The sequence below is a fragment of the Alternaria arbusti genome (assembly GCF_024043155.1).
Source record: "Alternaria arbusti strain BMP 1465 chromosome Unknown scaffold_8, whole genome shotgun sequence".
Lineage (NCBI taxonomy): Eukaryota > Fungi > Ascomycota > Dothideomycetes > Pleosporales > Pleosporaceae > Alternaria > Alternaria arbusti.
In genome coordinates this window covers 1,564,110-1,584,909 of record NW_026249948.1, presented here as the reverse complement: position 1 = coordinate 1,584,909, position 20,800 = coordinate 1,564,110, and the positions used below count along the sequence as shown (strand labels likewise).

The window sequence follows — 20,800 nt, the reverse complement described above, 5'->3', positions numbered from 1 at the left end:
GGTATGCCCTCGAGAAAGTTCTTGGAGTTACAAACTCGTTTGCTGACTACATAGACTCCGTTGTGTATCATAGCGGCCTGGAACTTGCGCTGTAGGGTGTAACCATCACTCGGATTCGGCTTTTGCAATATAACCGTCTGGATGGACTACCTGAGAAGGGAGAGGAGTGGCATCAAAGTGTCGGAGATATTTGCGGTATTAGGAAGGCGAACAGAACTCGACGAAGTAGTCGAAGGTCTGGGCTGAGATACGAGAACAACACGAAAAGCATTCATGCACCATGAGAAGACTGCAAGTGATTTGATGATAATGTATTGAGGGCATGCACTATATCGGCATCCCATTTCCTGTCCTACATACGGACACTCATACTGAATTACAACTGATAAAATTTTAGGCCGTCACAGTCCACTCCAAGCGTGAACACATCTTCTCCGTCGTAGCCTCATTCCCACAACCAGCCATCTAGACCTGGTTCTCGTTGCGCTCAGCCGGCTCCAAGATACCACCGTGGGTACCAGCCTGCTCGGCCTTGCTGAAGTTACGACCACCAGGACCCATGTGCAGCCTGTCGGTGTCGACAAGGCCGTCCTTAGCCAAGCTCGACGCATCCCACTTGGCGCTGGTAATAGGGTTGACGTGAATCATGTACATGGTGTCGATCTCCTCGAGGGAGCGGCCCTTAGTCTCAATCATGAAGAAGTAGACGACGAAGAAGAGCAGGACGAGGGAGACGGCGAAGACGAGACCGTAGAAGTAGTCGATGCGGTCGGTGATGAGGGTAGAGCAGAAGGAGATGATGAAGTTGAAGAGCCAGTTGGAGGCAGTGGCGAGACCCATGCAGGTAGCGCGGTAGCGGGCAGGGTACAACTCTCCGACGATGGCCCAGACGAGGGGGCCCCAGGTAGTGGCGAACGCGGCAATGAACAGGCAGGTGAAGACAATCATGACGTTTCCGGCAGCGGGCGTGCTCTGGGGAAGGTTCTGGTCGAGGGCGTAGTGACCGACGAAGGAGTAGATGAAGAGGCACATGGCCATCCAGGCAGCACCGACCATCATGGCCTTTCTGCGGCCGACATTCTCGACGACCCAGAGACCGAAGATGGTAGCGACGACGTTGACGGTTCCGAGGATGATGGAGGTGACGTATGAGTTGGAGAGGCCGGTGGCGGAGAAGATGGTTGTGCCGTAGTAGAAGAAGTAGTTGGCACCTGTCAACTGCTGACCGGCCTGGAGGACCATACCGAGCAGAGTGCGGTACAGCATGCGGGGGCCGGTGAAGATCTCGTGCCATGGGTGGTCGCCGCCAGCAGACTCAGCCTCGAGCTTCTCTTGGATCTCAGCAATCTCGGCGTCGATGAAGGCGCTGTGCGGGTCGACACCGTTGAGACGGGCCATGTTCATGCGAGCCTCGTCGACCTTGCCCTTGCGGTATGCGTAGCGGGGGGACTCGGGGAGAAGGAGGATGGTGCTACCGAGGATGATGGCCCAGAGTGCGGAAAGACCGTTGGGAATGCGCCATTGAGCGCTGTTGACGTAGTCCTTCTCCGTGCCGTAGTTGACCATGTATGCGGTCCAGATACCGAGTGTAATGAACAGTTGGTAAGAGGAGACAGTGGCACCACGGATGCGCTTGGGGATCGACTCGGATTGGTACATGGGGACAACGGTGGAAAGAGCCCCGATACCGAGACCGGCAGTGAAGCGACCCATAGCGAATTGAGCCCAGACGTCCTTGCTGGTAATTTCGATAATGACACCGATGATGTAGAAGAAGGCGGAACCGGAGATGGTAAGACGACGACCGAAGGTATCAGCGAGAGGAGCTGAGCCTAAGCATCCGAAGAGAGTACCGACACTGGGAGATTGTTAGACGCGTTCATCGCGTTGCGGAGGAAAGGACTTACGCAAGAAGACCGACAATGGCACCAGAGCGGACAGCAGAGAACTCGTTGTTCTCACCGCCGAAACGCGCCTTGAAGTCGTCCATCTCTAGGAAACCAGAGATCTGTCCAGACTCATATCCGAACATGAATCCACCGATACTGGCACAAGCACCGAGGATAACGGCAATGGCAGGCACGCGGCCCTTGGGCTCGAGATCCGCAGCCTGGACGGTCTCAGAGTTTCCCCTGGGAGGTGTGTCCGCAGGAGTGGCGGTGTTGGGTGTTCCCTTCTCGTGGATCTCCTCCTCGGTCGCCTTCTTCTTGAAGAAACGCGACATGACCGTCATGTTGGGCGCGTGGTAATTAGGAATCAATAGAGAAAAACAAAAGGGTATCGAGCAAAAGTCGAGCTGGTCTGCAGCGCGGGGTATACGTCTCAAACAAAGTGAGCTGGAGAGAAGCTGGAGAAGAGGAGACCAGTGTGGGCTGTGAGGAGAAGGCTGCACCGTATAAATAGCAGAAAATGCATGCGGAGACGGGTTCGTAGGGTCTATTGACAGTGGAGCCCCAGTGTCAGTCTCATCCGCATACCCATCCGACTAACATTTTCCAGAACGCCCTAGCCATGGAGGCGAAAGGAGATATGCTCGCACGAGCGCCCTGACAACGGAGGTATGATGACATCGCATCGTGGAGCTGGAGCTGGCAACGGGGCAGCCTGTCAAGAGCACGCTCGAGCCGGAGGGCTGCCGGTCATGAATTTTCTTCATCGCGTAGTATCGGAATGGTTGCTGGACACGCCGAGAAGCACAGACAGTTGATAGTGCAACGATCGGCCCACTGCAGCTGTTGCAAGTATACCACCCTTCTGGTTCTGGTGGATTACTCCTCGGGGTCGTATACGGGGTCGTATAGTTTGTGATCTTGCCCCAGTGACTCCAGTATCGCGTGCTCCAACGGTGTCCCCTTACATGGCCATTGTGGATGGTGATGATGGGGTGCGCTTCAGTATCGGCGAACTGCTCCATCTGAGTATCCAATGTTAGACTTCATCCAGCCGGCCTATGAGATAGCTTGGAGCTACCCGGGATGTTTCCTTATGCAGGGGCATAGACGCGTCTATAGTGCAGACGAGGCTGACAAGTGCCTCATATCGTTGGACAATATGCAAGCCGTGTACGCACGGACGTGACGGCACTCGCTAGCTTCCGCAGAGCCTCAAGTCGCGTTGGATCGTTCACACCGGTGACAAGTCCATCTGGTCGCCATTGGAGGGTAGCCGGAACGAAAAGGTTGTTCTCGAGCTAGGGCAGCACGTTTTTCGTCCTAGTAGCCGGTAACTGGTGCGCCAGAGCTTCTGCATTAGAAAACCGGGGGTGACAGTCCCTGCGGGATATCCAAATTCTTCGCGGAGCGCGGTAAATCGAGACTTGCGACGTCAGATGTCCACCTCTACGTCACCGTGATTTTTCATCGCTGGCAGCGCATCCTCGGTGTCGGCGGTACGAACTTGGCAGGTTTCCCAGCAAACGCCGGTCTTGGCCGACGCGCGATAAAAACCTCATCTCCGACTCCGAGGTTGCAGCGCTAGCGGCCCGCTACGTGCATCCAAGCGTGAAAATCCTGAGCCAAGAGTCCTGAAGTTTTTGAGAAATACGGGTCCGTGTGGATCAATGCGAGAGCATCGTGAGATGAGCAATGTGACAGGTGCCGACATCCAGGTCACGCTTTCGCGTCGAGATTGTGAGACCGGGTGATGTTCGGGAGACCGAGGGGTTACCGGATGTTGGGAACGGCAGTATGTGGGATGACGGTTGTGGTGCGCATGTGGGGAGACACGTTGATGGAGTCTCCAGACACGTCTACGATGGTTAGCCTTGACTCCGTGCTATAGTAGACAGGTACCCCGTGGGTGGTGTGAGTATGGGGGTGCCAACCGCAAACAGAAAGATGCGTGATGTGACCAAACAAGCAAAAATACGTACCAGTCTCAACCATTCGATTGAGCGCACCAATGCCAAAGAGCCATTTCTCTTAAGCTTGATAGCAACATGTCGCCGTCGTTCTGAAAAGAGCCAAACAGACGTTCCACCCCGTGGGGAGCGCGACCTCTTATACAAATTGCTTCGGACGGCTTTGCTCCGGCTGTGGAGATGCTTCGACCCCAGAGAGACGCCGATCCACCAATGAATGATGTAGTCCCGTGATGAACGAACCGACTGCCGTTTCTTTTGCCTAATGTACCGCCTCTTTTGAGCCTCCTTCCACCATCTGCCTGAGTCGAGAAGCGCGAAGGCTTCCCGCATGTCGGATGGCATCCTGCTTTGGGAAAGGTTCAGGCCACCTCCGCGAAGCGCGATGCTGCCGTGGTGAGTGTCGCTTTCAAAGCTGGGGATGGGGTGGTCGTTCGAAAAGGGACATCAGGAAGACCAGTGTGTAGCACCGTTTGTGTGACACTTGCGCGTATGTTTTGCTTCGCAACAATCGTGGGACAGCGTGTGCGTCTACTTGCCTCGGATGGGGCGGAATGGGGTGTGGAGAAAAGGACCTGGGGTACTGTGGATTAGTTGACCCCCTAGCGCCGCTAGTCGCAAGCAAAGGCATCCATGAATGGTCTCTTGTACTCATGCAACCGGTGTGCGCTTGACTGCAGTATACGACACTCTGCTTTTTTTACATCACGATACTGGCTTTAGTTGCACCAAAAGGCGAAGGAACAGAGTACGCCAGACCAACCAGATGACTTCCGTATCTACACCTATCTAATTGCGATGCGCTGATAGCAGGACTCGATATCTTTGGGCGAGTAATCTCAGCCTCTCCCGAAGCATGTGTGTCTGCTCTGTTTCCGAGGCCCATCGCGCCCGCATCCGATCCTGGAGCTCGAAGCTCGCGTTAGCATTATTGAGTGCTGCTTCCGTCTTCTCCTCTCCCAAGAGAAGTCGCTCCGAAACTTCGGATGTGCGGTCTGCCAACCAGCTTTCGAATGCGGATAGATCGCAATCCGCTACGAGCTTCACAGGGAAGCTCTTAGCTCCGGTGGCGAGGAGAGCGAAATGATGCAGACTTTTGAAGATCTTGCTTTCCCTTGCGATCTTGTCTCGCCTGACCGTCTGCGTGAAGGTATCGCCGCGACAAGCGAACCATGTCTTGATCGAAGTCAAGTCCTCCGAATTCAGTTCAGGCCATCGGTGAGAGATGCCTTGGGCGTCAAAGACAGCCTTTGCGAATGATTCTGCAGCCTCCAGGATACCGACCTGGAATGTGCGCTGGGCGTCATGCGCATGCTGGATCTCGCCATGCAGATGCGTGGATACATCCTTCCATAGCTCGGGCCACGAAGCGCTGTTGTGATCCGGTATGACAACGGAAAGATCGGCACCTAGTCTCAATACGAGCTTGATAGCCTCATCGTTGGCCGCATCAATCGCAGCGTCCATTTGCTGATGGTGGCTGTTGATGTCCAGAACGCGGTCTCCGAGCCACCGAGTGAGCGTCGCATAGTCGATAAGACCGACTGGCCTCTGAGGCTTGTTCAAAGCACTTGACGCGAAGATGTTATCGACCAGCTTGAAGAGGTTGTCCCTGTTGGCGGTCTGCAATTCCGCCATGCGAGACTCTGTCCAGTCAATGATATCCTGCTCAGTGAGCGCGATGCTCATCATCTCGTACTGTGGGGTATTCCCCGAGATGTCATGAAGAATGATATCGACAAGACACGAGAGCGGATCCATTACTGAGCGTGCTGCGCGTGCGGAATCCGCATGACTGATCATGAGTCGACAATCCAGCTCGTCCTGCAGCTCGTGTGACCGCAACGAGAACCACTTACTGATATGCTCAATGTCAGTCAACGTAGCGAGCTGTGTCCAGCTCGCTGTATCGATGCCGGCAACGCCGAGCATCTTTGCTACACCCTGGTGCACGCGGTTGAGAGCGTCATTGACGGCGTGATCATGTCTTAGCGCTTTGTCTACGCAAGCAATTTCCAGGCTTGCTTGGCAGCTCTTGAAGTGTTGCGCGAGTTCTTCGACAGATGAGGTTTCATCCAAGAGCGTTAGCGGCTGACTGGCGTCGGCTCTAGTGATAGCAGCTGCTGCGAACTCGCATGCTGATGCGCGCAGTGACGCGAACTTCCTCTGGCCTTCTTGAATCACTACCATTTGGGCGAGAAGGTTACTCTCTGCGCCTGTGGACAGCTCTGATAGGCGGCTACCAAGCCAGCCGTGTATAGCACTATCCTCGAGACAGTTCTTGGCTGTTAGAAGAGGCCACTCTGTATGAGTAAGCCCCATGTCGTCGAAACAAGCACTGGTGAACGCTACAAGCGCCTCGAGCAACTGCGACATGCGCATCTCAGTATCAGCATGGCTGCTGCTAAGCAGGTGTGTCACACGCTGCAAGACCGTACCCTTACATGGCGTGATCGCAAACTTCGGGGAGTCGAACTGCGCGACGATGCGCATCACTTCAGCTGCCTCGGTTCTCAGTGATTGGAAATTCTTCTTCCATAACGCGACTGAGTTGTCGGCGCTGATGAGGTGATTTTCGGCAAAATCAAGTCGTTCCTGTAGTATCACCAAGGTTTCCGCATGGCGTAAGGCTTGTGACAGCTTTTGACGGCGACCTTCAGCCAGTTCATGGGTAGTGCGACGGTCCAAATGTTGGTACCTAGACACCGAAGCTGTAAGATCAGCCCTCAAAGAGAGGATAGTGCCTTCATCTTTGGTAGCAGCAGCATCAAGTAATGCCACTTTGCCTTGTTCTATCGCAACAGCCTCTTGCGACTTGCCAAGCTCTTCTTTGTGCGTGTTGACTTGAGCATCTAGCTCTTCCCTTGACGATTGGCGAAGTTTCTCTAACTTGCCTTCTTCTGTTGTAAGGGCTTCTTGAGCCTTACTAAGCTTCTCTTTGTAGGTGCTAGCTTGAGTATCTAGCTCTCGATTCGATGATTGGCGAAGTTCCTCTAACTTGCCTTCTTCCGTTATAAGGACCTGTTGAGCCTTACTAAGCTTCTCTTCGTAGGTGCTAGCTTGAGTATCTAGCTCTCGCTTCGATGATTGGCGAAGTTCCTCTAACTTGCCTTCTTCCGTTATAAGGGCCTGTTGAGCCTTACTAAGCTCCTCTTTGTGGGTGCTTTCCTTCGCACTCAGAGATGACTCTAGAGTCGCGTATTTCTCGTCAGCGGCCTTCGATGCCTTTTTGGCCGCCTCTTCGTGAGCCTCTGTGTTCTGGCGCAGCGTCTTGTCATGCGTCTCTTTCTGGCTGTGCAAAACTTCATTGCAGTAAGTATCCTTAGCAGTGAGCTGCTTTTCATGTTCAGCTCTCTGTTCCTTCAAAGCCTCCTCGTGTTCAGTCTCCTTGGTAGCAAGAGCATTGGTTGCAGTCTCGTTTGCCATGATGAGCTCCCGCCGATGAGCTTGTTGCGATCTTGCAAGTTCGCCAGTCCGCTCCATGAAGCGACCATATAGGTCAGCGTTTTCGCGGTGTTTGTCCACGTTGTAGTCGAATTCGACAGCAAGCTCGGCTTCGAGGCCTTTGATCTCTACGATAGCAGCGTCGCGTTGTTGCCGAGTAGTGTTGAGCTTGCCAGAAGCTATTCGCAGCTCTTCTAGCAGAGCATCCTCGAGAAGATCCTTCTCATCTAACGCTTCGGCGGTGGCGTCCTGGGCCGCGTCAATTTTGCGCTGAGCGTTCTTCAGCTGCTGCGCAAGATCTCTTGCTCGTTCGGTGGCTGAATCTAGCGCTAATCCCATTTCTTGTAGACTATGGCCGGCATCGAGTGCGTTGTCACCGTTCAGCTGCTTGTAGTCAGTCTCGAGCCTCTCATGGGCGGTCTTCAGCTGGGTGTGATCAGCCTTTTCAGCGTCAAGCGACGCTTGGAGCTTAGCCAATGCTTTTTCATGCAACTTGGCCTGTTGTTCTTTGTGACCCGCCAGCCATGTTTTCATTTCTTGTCGATATTTCTCCCCCCAAACCTTCTTGGACGCAGATTCTTGAGATTTGAGCAGCTTCTCCTGAGCATCAAGTGCTATTTTCTTGTCGTTGGCGGCCAAGGTATCGAGCCGCTCTTGCTGGCTTTCAAGACTGCGTCTTTGCTGCCGGTCACGAAAATCGGTCAGTTTGGTTTTCTGATCCTTGAGCGCCGAGTTCTGAGCCTTAGCAGCTTCATCGTCACTAGCCAGCTTTTGCGCCTTGAGTGCAGCATCCTGGGCCGACTTGGCTTTGGATTCAAGATCCTTCTTCTGGGCCGCAAGTGCGGTGTTTACAGCAGCATCAAGTGCAGACTTAGCCTTGGCCTCAAGATCTGATTTCTGGGTGGCCAGTTTTGCCTTGAAGATTGGATTAATCTTTGATTCTAGATCCTTCTTTTGATCAGCAAGAGCCTTTTCAAGCTCAGTCTTGTGCGCTGACGCAGCCGTGGAGGCAAGCTCCTTCTGTTGAGCTGCAAGAGCCTTTTGTACAGCAGTATCCTGCGTCGACTTACCCTCGTCTTTAAGCTTTCGTTTTTGTGCTGCGAGAGCCTCTTCGACGGCATCTTTCTGCGCTGAACGAGCCTCAGACTCAAGGTGTTTCTTCTGGGCTTCCAGAGCCTTTTCAATGGCAGTGTCCTGCGCAGATTGAGCCTTGGAATTAAGGTCACTCTTCTGGGCTGCCAGAGCCTGTCTGATGGCAGTGTCCTGCGCCGATTGAGCCTTGGAATCAAGGTCATCTTTCTGGGTTGCCAGAGCAATCTTAATGGCAGCTTGCTGCAATAGGTCGGCGTTGGATTCGAGACCATCCTTCTGGGCCGCAAGAGCAATCTGAATGGCAGTCACCTGGGCTGATCCAGCTTTGCCTTCAAGCTCTTGCTTCTGGGTTGCAAGAGCAGCGTCGACAGCAGTCTTCTGCGCCGTCACGGCAGCCTCATTTGCAGTGTTCTGCACTGAGGTGATACCATCACTCAATTCATTAGCGCGTTCAGTGAACCAGCTTTTGGCATCTTGCACGTCGGTCTCTGCAGAGACGAGAGGCCACTCTTCGTGATATATGCCAGCATGGCGGAAAGCCGCTTCAGCAAACCTTACCGACTCCTCCCATAGCGGGTCTATGTAGCCGCGAAAGCGATCTATCTCGCTCATAAAAGGTTTTCGCTCTGGGTTTATGTTAGCAACACGCCAGAGGAGTACGAAGAGGGGACGGACCAGTGAGCCGTTTTGCCTCGGCTTGTAGTGCAGGCAGGCATTGCGCGTCCTCATCGGCCAGCGGCTCAAGGCGCTCAAGGCGCATTTCTACCGCGTCGGCGCGCGCTGTCGCGTCGGCAAGCTGAGCTGCCAGACCAGAGTGCAGATGCTCGGGGGGTACCGATAGCAAAGCCATGGGATTTGCAAGATTGTATAGTAAGAGCCCTGGGAGGGCCGGATTGATACTCATGTTGGCGGTATGAGTGGCGGCATGAGGGTGAAGCGATGGCGAGACAGCGGGGTGACATCTAAGGGCGGTCGGCGCTAGTCCCGGTTCCCCGACACGTGGGAGCATACACAAGGAAGGTGCGCCCGCGCAGCCTGCCAACATCGGAACTAGCCAACAACTACTCCAGTATGGATAGCAGACTACCATCTTGCACAAAGTAAACAGATCAGAAAATCCAAAGTTCACGCGGGCGTTCTAGTTGATTGAGTGAAGACGGTGTGCGCGCGTGATCATGAAAGGTTCATATAATCCACCAGCTTCTCTTTTTTTCCAGATACCGCAATGATGTACATGCGGTATGTGCATAACGGGAAGGCTGGCACGCTGGCTTCTGATGTTTGACGTTGCGTGATCGGCGAGGCTCGTGCTCAGTTTAGTACATAGGTAGCATAGCGGGACCAAGACATCCTTCGTTAACGAGGGATCTGGATGATACATCATAGATCCTCACGACGAGAACAATGAGCAGTATGTACGACTATATTTATTGCAGCCCTAACTAATACAGCGATCGCAAACCGCCTGGAGATGCGCCTCGTCAGCCTCCTGGCGCCAGCGCAGATCATTCAGCTGCTTCAGCTGCTCGCCCTCGCCGCGTACGCGCAGGCGTCTCGGGGGGCTTCGCTTTATCCTTCGCCTTTGTGGACATGCCACCAGGCGTACGCTTGAATCGCTTCGTGTATGAAGCATCGTACGGCCGAATCCAAAAAGCTAAATCGGTCCAGGCAACGCCGGCCCTGAAAGGCACCGGCAGTGGCACATATCCGATAGCGTACTCATCATCATCGGAAGGATGGTCGATCAGGCGCCCACAGGGCTGCTCTGCAGTGTCTAGACACTTGTCGCACACTTGGAACGACTGGTCGTTCGTGTTGCAATGCCAGCGATTGCGGGCGGTGATGATGCACTCCATGCACGCTGGGCGCAAGTCATCTCCTGCGCCATTGATCTCCTTGTAGGAGTTCTTTTGCATTGTCCGATAACGAGAATCGTTCTTGAGCACTAAATGCTGTGCCTTGATAGTGTCAGCGACTGCGCCGGTCAGCTCATCAATGAGCACCCAGCTCTGGTTGGTTGCGTCGCGGACGAAGACGGGCAGATCTGCCATGCCGGGCTCCGCAGCCACCTTCTTCTTGGCACGTCGTCCTGGTTTACGTCGAGGCTTGGGCACATCGGGTGTAGTCGCCTCATCGGAAGGCGCTCCTACTTCCAACACGCTGTCATCGGCGGGTTCAAGTGGACGCTGCGCGTGGTCGTCATGGACGACGACTTCATCGATACCAGAGTCTGGCTTCTCCGCCAGTTCGGCGTTCTCAATGGGTGCGTCTGCCTCTGCCGGCGAAGCCTGACTCGCGATATGTTCATCTGGGCTATCGGGATGATACGGCACGAAACCACCTTGGGCAGCGTCGTCGTCTTCTAACATCTCCAGGAAAGTTGCAGAGATACTGCGTTCAAGACGTTGAACGTCATCTTGGACCAGGTCCAGTGGCGCTTCGGCGCTGTCTTTGGCGGATACGCCGGACTCGATAGACTGGAGGACAGTGTCCTCATTGGCATCTCCATGCCCATCTCTTAGAGCTCCATGTTTGGCGCCACACTTCGCGGTTGCCGCCATAGTGACGTCTTCTGGTAGTTCTTCTACGTTGGAAAGTGTCGGATGCGGTGAAGTTCTCCTGCATTTGGCAGAGGGCAGCTCGAATTCTGCCAGTGGGCTGCGCTTGTGCTGCAATGTTCGCGACTTGAGAGCCTGAGCTATGTCTAGCACTGTTGCCAGAGCCACAGTTTCGGAGCCAGGAGCTGCTCCGGATCCAGGAATCGGTGCGGAGCCAGCACGTTCAGTCTGAGTGAGCGGTCCGTCTCGATTCTCACATGGGTGCGGCATTGAAGTCGCGCGTTCCGGATTGCGCGCAGAGCTCTCCGCGCTCGCTTGAAACATGATCTCTCCGTACTCTTGTTCTGTATCTGACAGTAAGGCATCCACTTCCGCGAGGAGATCATCAGTCTCCTTACTCTCGTTGTACGATGAGTCGATAGCGCGCTCGCCAGATTCCATGTAGAACTTGGTCATTTCCTCGTTCATGTGCCAATTGCTGGCCTTATGGCCCGGGTGGGCGTCGCCTCGGCGCGGATGCGTGCGCTCAGGGTGCCAAACGGCAGTTTCAGATTTCTTCAAATACTGAAGCTTGTGATACCACGTTGAGGGTGGCGTCGTGAAGGTCGCCATTTCGATTGCGTTGATGTGAGGGTGTTAGAGAGGTGAAGTCGTGCGTACACACGAAGCTGCCTACGCCATGGCCACTAGGCCCAAGATTCCCGAAACGGCAGTCGCGACTACCACACAATTCACTCATCATCGCAGTGGCCTTCACATGCCTTCACATTAGCAGAGTCATGCAGGCGAGGCTTGTCACGTATACCAGACTCACACAGCGGTAGCACCCCATTTAAGGAAAACACTGAACACCCTGGGGCCTACATCAAAATAAAAACGTGCAAAGTGGGTGGCCCAACGGCGACATAGGCTCCAGGGTGTGCAGTCTTTCCCTTGTATGAGGTGGTAGCGTTTGGTAGATCATGGATCGAATTATCTATCTACTACATAGGTATGCTTTCCTTGCCAGCCTCCTGTCAACCCACGGGAGCCATGCGTTCGCAGATGAGCGCGTCTTATGCACCATCTCTGGTAGCTTTATGCTGTTTGGTAGTCCAGTACCATCTTGTGGCGCTCAGAGAGCGAGCCGTAGTCGTCATGCGATACAATTGTACCGCCTGGGAGGATGACATCTCCGTTGTTGTAGTATCGCGGTATGCCCGCATACTGTTTCCGGCAAGAGAAGTGGTCTGGTGGGTACTCATGCTTGTATCCCTTCTTAGCCTTGATGCGCCCCAGCCAGGCTTGGTCGACCCAATTCTCCTTCCCGTCTGGTCCGGCTTCGATGCTCCAGTGACGCCAGAAGCAGTCAGCGGCACCCTTCCTGCACTTGACGTGCGGATCGTCGCTGAAGTGATATGCGCACAGATTCAAGTCCATCCGTGCTGTGCCATTGTATTTGGTAAAGTCCAATCTACCTGATCTGCGGACGCCGCAGTTGTACTCCATGTGCTTTGGTGGCATCTTGCCCTGTGGAAGGGCATACCATCTAGAGAAGTCCTCTTCGACTTCTGTGGGATGAGCAGGGTTGTTGGTCCTGCGAGCCCTTCGTGAAGCGTTCATTTGAGCGTCCTTTTTGGTCCTTTGGATGACGCTCTTCGACTGCACCGTGGTGAAACCCTCACCTGATACAGATCCAGATTGGGCAGATACTGCCGCGCTGGCGTAGGTCGCCGTGGGGTTTGTGCCGCTCTTGGGCTGTTGGCTCAAGCGATTCCGATCGCCTTGTGCGGATGTCTTGGGGGAAGCACCGCCAGAGATGGACAGACCAGCTAGATTGGCAGCTATGTCCTTATCACCAGGAGGCGTATCGCCCAACACTGCCTTGCGACGGGCTTCTTGGGCAAGATATATATCCCACATGCCACGGTATAATGGCAGGAATGCCAGCGCGGTTTCTGGCAGAGGGCCGACGTTGATGAAGTCAGCACCACGAAGTCGGCGAGATCCTTGCTGCTCAATGTCGGCAGCCCGAAGGTCTAGCTGCTCTTGAACCCAGCCCCAAGCATTTCGTTCACGCTCGTCGTTCAACGCGGCCGGATCGACATGACCAGGGTATCCAGCGGTATCATAAACCGCTCTAAAGTCAAACGGTGACCACCGAGCTCGCAGCCCTGGGACCGATGCCGGTGTCGGCTCCGCTAGCTTTGGCTGACTGGCAGGCTTGCTGCTTGGGAGTGGCATGTCAGCCACTGCTCGTTTCATTGGTGGGCTAGCACGAGTGCTGCCGTGACATGGCGTCCAGTTCTTCGAGGCATTTGAAGCCATTCGACCATACTCAAATCCGTCAGCGGAGGCATTCGAAGATGAAGCGGAGGCTTGGGCAGTCCGTGGAGCTTCGAGGTGGGCGAACAACGATCGTCCCAGTGGTTCATCATTTGTATAGCTACGTGGACTCATAGCTGGCTCTTGGCTGTTCGAAAACACGCCATATCGGGCGATCGATGGCGCTGGGCTATTGACAAAAGGATTTGATCCTTGTCGTGGGTCATTGCCAGACATTCCGCTCATGGAGAGGACACTACCCTGCTCACGTCTATAGCTGTGTGGACGTACAGCTGAATCTAGGCTGTTCAAAGACATGCCTGGTCGTTGCGACATGTGTGAAGCGTCGTCATATGCCATCGTTGGGTTTTGGCCTCCCATCAAGCCGTAGGATCGGCGATCGTATCCTCCAGATGCGCCCAACGCGAAATCGTCAGAGTCACTGAGATCGTCTTCGGACCCGCATGATAAGCGAGAAAAGTACTGTGCCATGGTGCTATACTCGTCAGTTTCTGCAAAAAATATAGATTTAGATACTCACAATGCGTGTACTTGTTAGTGACGCGCCTGGTGAGAGCGAGAGTTGTTATTATCTCTTCACGCCAAGACTCTAAACGTAGCGCGCTAGCCCGATCGGGAAATGCATGCTAGATTGATACTCCAACTCAAACGCGGCCGCAGGATTTTTTCACAACATTCACATCACCACAAGCAAAGTATGGCGCCAACATCGCCAAAGCACGAGCAAAGTTCTCCTTCGGGCAGTGAGCCTTTGGCATCCGGCCGCTGGGCAGATAGCGAACCTGATGACGTCCCACAGACACGGGAACGCCTTGTCGATCGCTGGGCCGGAATCCGCGGCGACCAGAGTGATGATTTGGCAGATGTCTTGCCACTCTTGAGCGAATTGAGCATTCGCACCACGCGCGATTTATCGCCAGAAGAGGTCACGAATTCGTCATCCCCCGGCTTACTGCGAGAGCATCGCCTACTCCGAGTGATTGACTCTCTTCACCGGAAGAGTCAGGCAGACAAGGACAGTTTCGCCGCACACATTGAGCGGCTCAAGAATGACCACGCAGACGCGCTTGTGCACGCTACATCAGTAGTGCCAGACCTGACGAAACAGCTGAAACAGCTGAAGAAGGCGAGCAGTGAGCCCGCTATCAGTCTTTCTGAAGAACGCATGAAGCATGCTGATGAGCTGACCAAACAACGAGCCGCTCACGAAGTAGCGCTCAAGGCCGCTCGAAAAGACGCGACAGACAAGGTCGCCTCCGCAGAAGCCAGAGCAAGGCGAGACTTGCTCAACGACATCACCGCTGTCCGAGCACGCGAACGCGCCACGTTTAACGAGATGGGCATACTGGAAAGCGAGAAGGCAAAGCTCGCTGTTGAACTCAGCTCGCTCGCGGAGCGGAAGGCGGAGGTTCAAGCGATGGTTGATCGCATTGCGGAGGGAGAAGCAGCTCCCAATGACTTTGGTCGATTCGCCAAACGCCAGTATGAGCAGGGCACCAAGTCCGTGGTCGATAAGGATCACGCAGAGGCCGAGAAGACGCGCCGGGACTACACGCGCCGCGTCCAAAAGCTCAAGGGCGAAGAGGAGCATCTTGCTCAGCTCGTCAAGGTTGTCGAAAGCATCTCCAGCGCCTCCGCGGCTACCGAGTATGTGAAGAACAAAGAGGGCGTCGCAGCACGCAAGAACAAGGCACAAGGTGCAGAGAAAAAGGGAAATGGCTCCGCTGCCACTGTATCCAAGGACACGTCAGCACCAGTCACGGAGACCATCACCATGTCCAGGCAGGCTTTCGACGCCGCCAAAGCAGAGGCTGCAAAAGCAGCTCTCGGTCCTAGACTGCTTTCTGTGATGCGCTCCATGGCTGCATACATCCTCATGTACGAGGGTAAGCTTCTCAAAACAGAGGAAGAGAAATTCTTCCCTGGTCTACGTGACGGCTCGTTCCCAACGATGGCTCACGACGCTGCTTACGCGCTCAAGATGCAGCACCTGAGGAGCGCGCATACTGCTACTCCCAAGGATCGTGCGAACATCAAGGCTCAAGAGGTCTTGTTCCAGCAGCCAACCGGCAAGTTGTCACCTGCGATGTACAACTGGTTCAAGGGTGTAGTAGATGGCGCAGCACTAGCCGAGCGCGACTTCAAGTTTGCGGCTGGAGAAGGCCAAGTTGTCTCACAGTAGAGCAGCTTCTCGGCGCTCATAGCAGTGATAGCCTGCTAATCGTATGTAGCGGACGTTGCGATATGGTGCATTGTCAATTCATAGTTCATAGTGTTATATTCTCACACATATCATGTGATGTTTCGTGATACAGATGATCAGTACACGCGTAAGCCAGTCAAATTGATGGAATGATACTTGAAATTTCTCAGAACTCGTGTTGCGTTGACAAGTGTGCTGATCAGTGTTATTGAGGCAATCGCCAACCAGTAGTCACACGAACACCCCATCTGCACTCGTGCTCCTTCTTCCTTGTGCTTTTTCTCTTGACGTTTCCTACTTTGACCCCCACCACCCATCAGCTCCTCCTCAAACTCCTCAAAAGCCTCCACAACACCGTTCTTCCCAGCCTCTCTTGGTCATGTTTTTTATGACCCTATTACTGAGAACTTCCTGGAGCATGCGTGGCTCTTGTTGAGAGACTGTGCGTTCGATGATGTGCTGTGCTGTTGCCTTTAGGTTGGTGATGGTCAACATTGGTTTCAGCAAGCGGTGATCACCGGTGTCAATGATAAACGTTACTGGCCATATATCGTTGCGCGGAAAGAAGCCGACCGGTGACCTTCGGTGTAAGAAGCTAATTGTTTGCGTCAGCAGCTCTGGATCTCCGGTGCAGATCGCGTGCTGTAACATCATCATAAGATCGCTTTTCTCTAGGAGCTTACTCTTTTCATCGTGAGCGGCGAAAATCGACTTTGCTAGCTCTGCATTGGGAGATGTCGCAAACGCACAATGAAAGTACTCGGTGGGCTTGCGGCTGGCAACAAGTATCTTGGCCATGTTGGTGTGACCATGCAGAATGGCGAGATCAAGTGGTTCTAGTCCCTCGGCGTCTTCAGTCATGATGTTGTCCGCAATAAGGGATGACCGGCCAGTTGCGCGCAAAAGCTCCGAAAGACCGAAAAGCGCGAAGACATGGAGTGGTGTGGTGTTGTGTTTGTCAAGATCGAAATACTCCGAAATATCGTAATTCCAGGTCATGAACATGATCCACCATTTTTTTATGGTGTCGGAGTCAGGCTTCAAGGTCTCCAGAATCAGGTCGATGAGTTCTACCGAGGTGTCTGTAGAGAGCTTGACATGATCAGCCCAGTGGTTCACTGCATATTTCAGATCCGCGGGGATATGTGACATCCAGATAGACTGGTCATCGCCTTCCAGGTCTTCCATGTCGATGCCAGGCAGAACAGCGCAGATGATCTTCAGATAATGCCGAGCCAGCCTTGCATGGATAGTCGCGGAATTCTTCGACCGGGAATTCCGCAGCCATACGTCTGAATCTGTGAATTCGAGGCAGTCAGTATGAACTAGTGTCGGGATGGGATAGGACTTGAGAAGTGCCAGGATGTCAGATTGTTCATCCTCGGGAAAAACAGAGACAAACTGTTCGACTCTCGGCGGATAGACATGCGCAGCGAGCATTTCCAGTAGTTCATAAAACTTGTCTTCATCTTCGACACTGAGATTTAGCAAGTTCATCTGGAAGCGTATTCGAATGTTCGATAGGCGCTCCTAAGAGTCCTAACGCGTCCTCGGTACGCTTGCTCAGGTCAATGATACCAAATCTCTGGTCGTCAAGTGGATCGCGAGTGGTGACGAGAATCTTGAGACTGGGCTCCGTATCTGGGCAGCCCTCGTATGGAAGTGGGCGATTTAGCAGATTAGTTATGAGAGTTCTGCTCTCTTGGTCGCATTCGTCTAAGCCATCCAGTACACAGTACGTCAAACCTGCATCAACTCTCTTTGTAGCGCGTCGTAGGTAGTTCCACATGAGGATTGCTTGGTGGAGATTAGCATGCAGGCCAAAGGTGTCTTCGAAAAGATATTCGTGGAAACCTTTCATCATGTCAGGTCGCTGGTGGAGGAGCTGATACATCCACCCCTTCAACACTGCGCTCGCAGTGCTACGTTTGGGGTCAGAACGATAGCAGAAGAAGTAAAGAACCTGCGCCTTGTTGAAACCGCTTGATGACTGGCGATCAAGAAGTTGATCGACAGCAAACAGGGCTGCCGACATCCTGCTGGTTTTGGGCCCTTCGACGATCTGGAGTCGTAGCTGATCCCGAGTGGGCGCAAGCCACTGGGTCAAGATTGGGTCTTCTTTCATCCATTCGTGGATGAGGTCATCCCACGGGGAGGCTTTGGAACGATCCAAGGCGCGAGATGGATCGAAAGGTCTAAGGACTCTTGCAGTCGTCTCTATTGAAATGGGCTTGGACTGAATCATGTAGGGACTTTTGAGACGTAAGCAGTTCTTGGGTATGAGCTCCGGCTTCCTGACTCCGTCTTCTGACTCCACGCCCTCGGGCAGCACATCTTGTGGTGGCATAGTGATTACAAGGCAGTTTCTCACTATCTATCGATCCCCAAGAGCAAGGACAGACGGATAAATATACACTCCATCTTACTGTTTGGGTGTGTATCATCTCGTGTAGCAATTGCGCTTTGCCATGCGCACGCGTTCCTGACAATGGCGTGTGCAGGTGGGCAGCAAACACCGAGTCCCAGGAGATGTCGTCAACTCCTATAGTCAATGAAGATAACACAATGATGCCTGCGGTGTCGACCCATCTCGCGCTGGGTTGATGTATGGTGTTGGGTGGTAGTCAGGATGTTGTTGTGGCAGTCGCGATCACACCACGACCCGGACAGGAAGGTCCGCGGAAGTCTCACGTGACGGCGCGACAAGCGATTTGTGGCTTCGGCGCGCAAAGCCGTCGCAATTGGCCGGGAATCATCTGCGCAAAGCAGGATCTGACGCAGTGTGATCCAGTCTAATGAGGGACACATGCGAGGAAGAAACAAGTATGGGCGGGCAGAGTTGGTCAACTGGGAGGAGCAAGGTTCCAGGTACGAGGTTGAGATGAGGTCAAATTGGGCATTCAGGCGTTGCGCCTCCCGCGGAGCGTTGCGGATGGCTTTTGGCGGCATCGCGATGCTGAACAGGAAATGCGATGCATCGCGACAACATTGATCAGAAAAAGAGCCATGCGGAGAGATCGGCCGAATATTGAGTGTCGTGATGTTGCGCGGTGCGGGCGGTGGTGTTGAGGTTCAGCCTCCTATTATTGGGCCCCAGCCCCCATAACAAGATGAATAATTGCATCATGGCGTCGTAGTCAACCAGCGCACTACTGTGTCAAATCCCCAAGCGCGCCCTGCTTTTCCCACTTCTCTTACCTGGGACGGATTTTCGGCATCTTACAATTGCTTAACTGTCTTGTGCCTTCTCGAGCATTGTGTTGCGTGTTGCTGCACACCAAATTGATCTACCTCCCCCACAACTAGCGCCGGCATCGTCGGTTCCAGGCCAGGAACTGCTGTTCCCCCAGACGACGGCCCCCCAAACACGCCAAATACCAACACCACCACTTTGCTGCCAGCGCGCATTCTCGCGGCCAGTGTCGCATACTGCTCGACTTCATCATGCCGGCCGTACGCGATCCCCTCAGCTTCCTCGCCAACATGGCGCCCCGCGACTCCAGCCTCGGCGCCCGACAGCCTGCCTTCGACGTGCCAGCGATTGTCTTCGATGCGCCCAAGACAGCCCCCATTGCCAAGCGACAGAACGTTATATATGCCCAGCAGGGTATAATACCCACCTACTACAACACCGACGGTCCCGAGCCCGGCACCGTTGTCGGTATCGTCCTAGGCAGCGTTGCCGGCTTTCTCCTGATCTGCTGGCTCATCCAGTCCCTGATGAACACCAACAACAAGACCGGTACAACCACAGCCATGGCCGGAGAGGAAGAGATCGTGGTGCGCAGGCCACGCCGCAATTCACACGGCGGACGCTCGTCGCGACGCCGCTCGGAAGTCCGCGAGATTAGCAGGAGCCCGAGGCGGAACAGTGGGCGCTCGCAGATCATCGTTGAGGAAAGGAGGGGCGCGCCACCGAGAGCGAGGAGCATCATTGTGGAGGGACGGCAACGCGTTCCAGGCGATGATGTCGTTGAAGTCATCGAGGAACACGATGAGTACCGCGAGAGGAGAGGCGCCCGGAGAGGCCCGGGATACCGGTGAGTGCTTGAAATGGTTTCTTCTGAAGATGTAGATTTACTAATGCATCCAGGTGAACAGATACTGAACAGTAACTGCATCGCGCCTCATACCCTGCACCCAACAACCCACAACCTACCAACATCCTTACGTGCGACCACTTCCCACCGTCGCACCACAGATACCCCCAGAATACCCCTTTGCTTCTTTCGCGTTCTTGTTTTGCAGTAGTTCCACCGATCTTTCTTCTTCTCTGTACCATAATACGGGCTCTTCCTTTGCACTTGGCGTTCAAGCGGCGGCATTGAAGGCGACGACATCCAGTTTGAAAGTGAAAGAATGAGAAAGGGGAGATATGACGCATGACGCATCATGTATAGCGAGACGCGCATCTGATTTGGACGTATGGGAAACGATTCAAGGAAACTTTACCTGCAGATGAATAGTCAATATATGATCCGTGAGATCGAATTATCAGTAGCCGGCTGGACCTTGCCGTGACGTCGCAGTCGCTCTTTCCTCGTGAGGTCGCTCACCTGGACTAGCCCCACTTTTTGCTGGACTACTGCAAACAAACCGCGACACTCACTCCACTACCATACTCTACACCAACAGCTCCACGGTTTTTCTACAAGCGCAAACGGCCCATTCAATACCGCGCGCTCAACTAACTAAGATCTGTCGATCTCAGCAAAGGTATGTAGTGACTACTACTTCAGCTAGAAAGGCTTGGCTAATGCATACGTAGATGGCCAAATCGCTACTCGACCTACCTCGTGAGCTCCGCAACATCATCTACGAGTACGCACTCACGGAAGAGGATGGGCTTCTCGTCCAAGAATGGCCTACGATGCATCCCAAGGCGGCCGGCGCCAAGTACGGGACCGATGCGAACCAGCTGAAGTTCACCTGTCGACAACTCTACACCGAAACGACTGGCCTGGGATTGCGATACAACAAGGTGACCTTCGGTGGTCCCTGTGGCTTCGAATCCTTCGAAGGGTTCATTGGGGTCGACTGCACGCCTGCTCACTTCGGACGAGTCAAGAGAGTAGTCATCGTTCAGGAAAGACGGGACAAGATGTACCAAGAGCTGAAGAGAGCGCATGCCATCGGCGAAGCCTATCCAGCCTTGTCAATTGATATACGCTGTGAGTGGCTCACGGAGGCTACTAATTTTTTTGCATGGTTTGCTGGAGGCACTGAGATTCACTATGCACTTTGCGACTCCTGACATTACGCGCGCTGCTCCTGGGCTTACTTCTTTGTTCATGATTGTGGCACGATCAAGGCGTGAAA

The 20,800-nt window shown here is 53.9% G+C and overlaps 8 protein-coding genes across 8 annotated transcripts; 3 read left to right on the top strand and 5 right to left on the bottom strand.

Moving 5' to 3' along the window:
- Window positions 1-465: 465 nt before the first annotated feature.
- Window positions 466-2,233, bottom strand: J4E86_006916 (uncharacterized protein; the record flags this gene model as incomplete). Its single annotated transcript, XM_051447438.1, has 2 exons — window positions 466-1,858; window positions 1,908-2,233. The coding sequence occupies 2 exons, from the start codon at window positions 2,231-2,233 to the stop codon at window positions 466-468; spliced, it is 1,719 nt and encodes a 572-aa protein (XP_051301923.1).
- Window positions 2,234-4,648: 2,415 nt separating this feature from the next.
- On the bottom strand, window positions 4,649-9,299 carry J4E86_006915 (uncharacterized protein; the record flags this gene model as incomplete). Its single annotated transcript, XM_051447437.1, has 2 exons — window positions 4,649-9,021; window positions 9,071-9,299. 2 exons carry the CDS (start codon window positions 9,297-9,299, stop codon window positions 4,649-4,651), a joined length of 4,602 nt encoding a protein of 1,533 aa, XP_051301922.1.
- A 601-nt stretch (window positions 9,300-9,900) lies between these two features.
- On the bottom strand, window positions 9,901-11,565 carry J4E86_006914 (uncharacterized protein; the record flags this gene model as incomplete). The annotated part of the gene is made up of 1 exon (XM_051447436.1): window positions 9,901-11,565. One exon carries the CDS (start codon window positions 11,563-11,565, stop codon window positions 9,901-9,903), a length of 1,665 nt encoding a protein of 554 aa, XP_051301921.1.
- Window positions 11,566-12,030: 465 nt separating this feature from the next.
- Window positions 12,031-13,749, bottom strand: J4E86_006913 (uncharacterized protein; the record flags this gene model as incomplete). The annotated part of the gene is made up of 2 exons (XM_051447435.1): window positions 12,031-13,518; window positions 13,549-13,749. 2 exons carry the CDS (start codon window positions 13,747-13,749, stop codon window positions 12,031-12,033), a joined length of 1,689 nt encoding a protein of 562 aa, XP_051301920.1.
- A 226-nt stretch (window positions 13,750-13,975) lies between these two features.
- Window positions 13,976-15,460, top strand: J4E86_006912 (uncharacterized protein; the record flags this gene model as incomplete). The annotated part of the gene is made up of 1 exon (XM_051447434.1): window positions 13,976-15,460. The coding sequence occupies one exon, from the start codon at window positions 13,976-13,978 to the stop codon at window positions 15,458-15,460; it is 1,485 nt and encodes a 494-aa protein (XP_051301919.1).
- Window positions 15,461-15,817: 357 nt separating this feature from the next.
- J4E86_006911 (uncharacterized protein) lies at window positions 15,818-17,828 on the bottom strand (the record flags this gene model as incomplete). The annotated part of the gene is made up of 2 exons (XM_051447433.1): window positions 15,818-16,958; window positions 17,026-17,828. 2 exons carry the CDS (start codon window positions 17,826-17,828, stop codon window positions 15,818-15,820), a joined length of 1,944 nt encoding a protein of 647 aa, XP_051301918.1.
- Window positions 17,829-18,925: 1,097 nt separating this feature from the next.
- On the top strand, window positions 18,926-19,525 carry J4E86_006910 (uncharacterized protein; the record flags this gene model as incomplete). The annotated part of the gene is made up of 1 exon (XM_051447432.1): window positions 18,926-19,525. The coding sequence occupies one exon, from the start codon at window positions 18,926-18,928 to the stop codon at window positions 19,523-19,525; it is 600 nt and encodes a 199-aa protein (XP_051301917.1).
- A 724-nt stretch (window positions 19,526-20,249) lies between these two features.
- Window positions 20,250-20,735, top strand: J4E86_006909 (uncharacterized protein; the record flags this gene model as incomplete). The annotated part of the gene is made up of 2 exons (XM_051447431.1): window positions 20,250-20,652; window positions 20,701-20,735. 2 exons carry the CDS (start codon window positions 20,250-20,252, stop codon window positions 20,733-20,735), a joined length of 438 nt encoding a protein of 145 aa, XP_051301916.1.
- Between the last annotated feature and the right edge of the window lie 65 nt (window positions 20,736-20,800).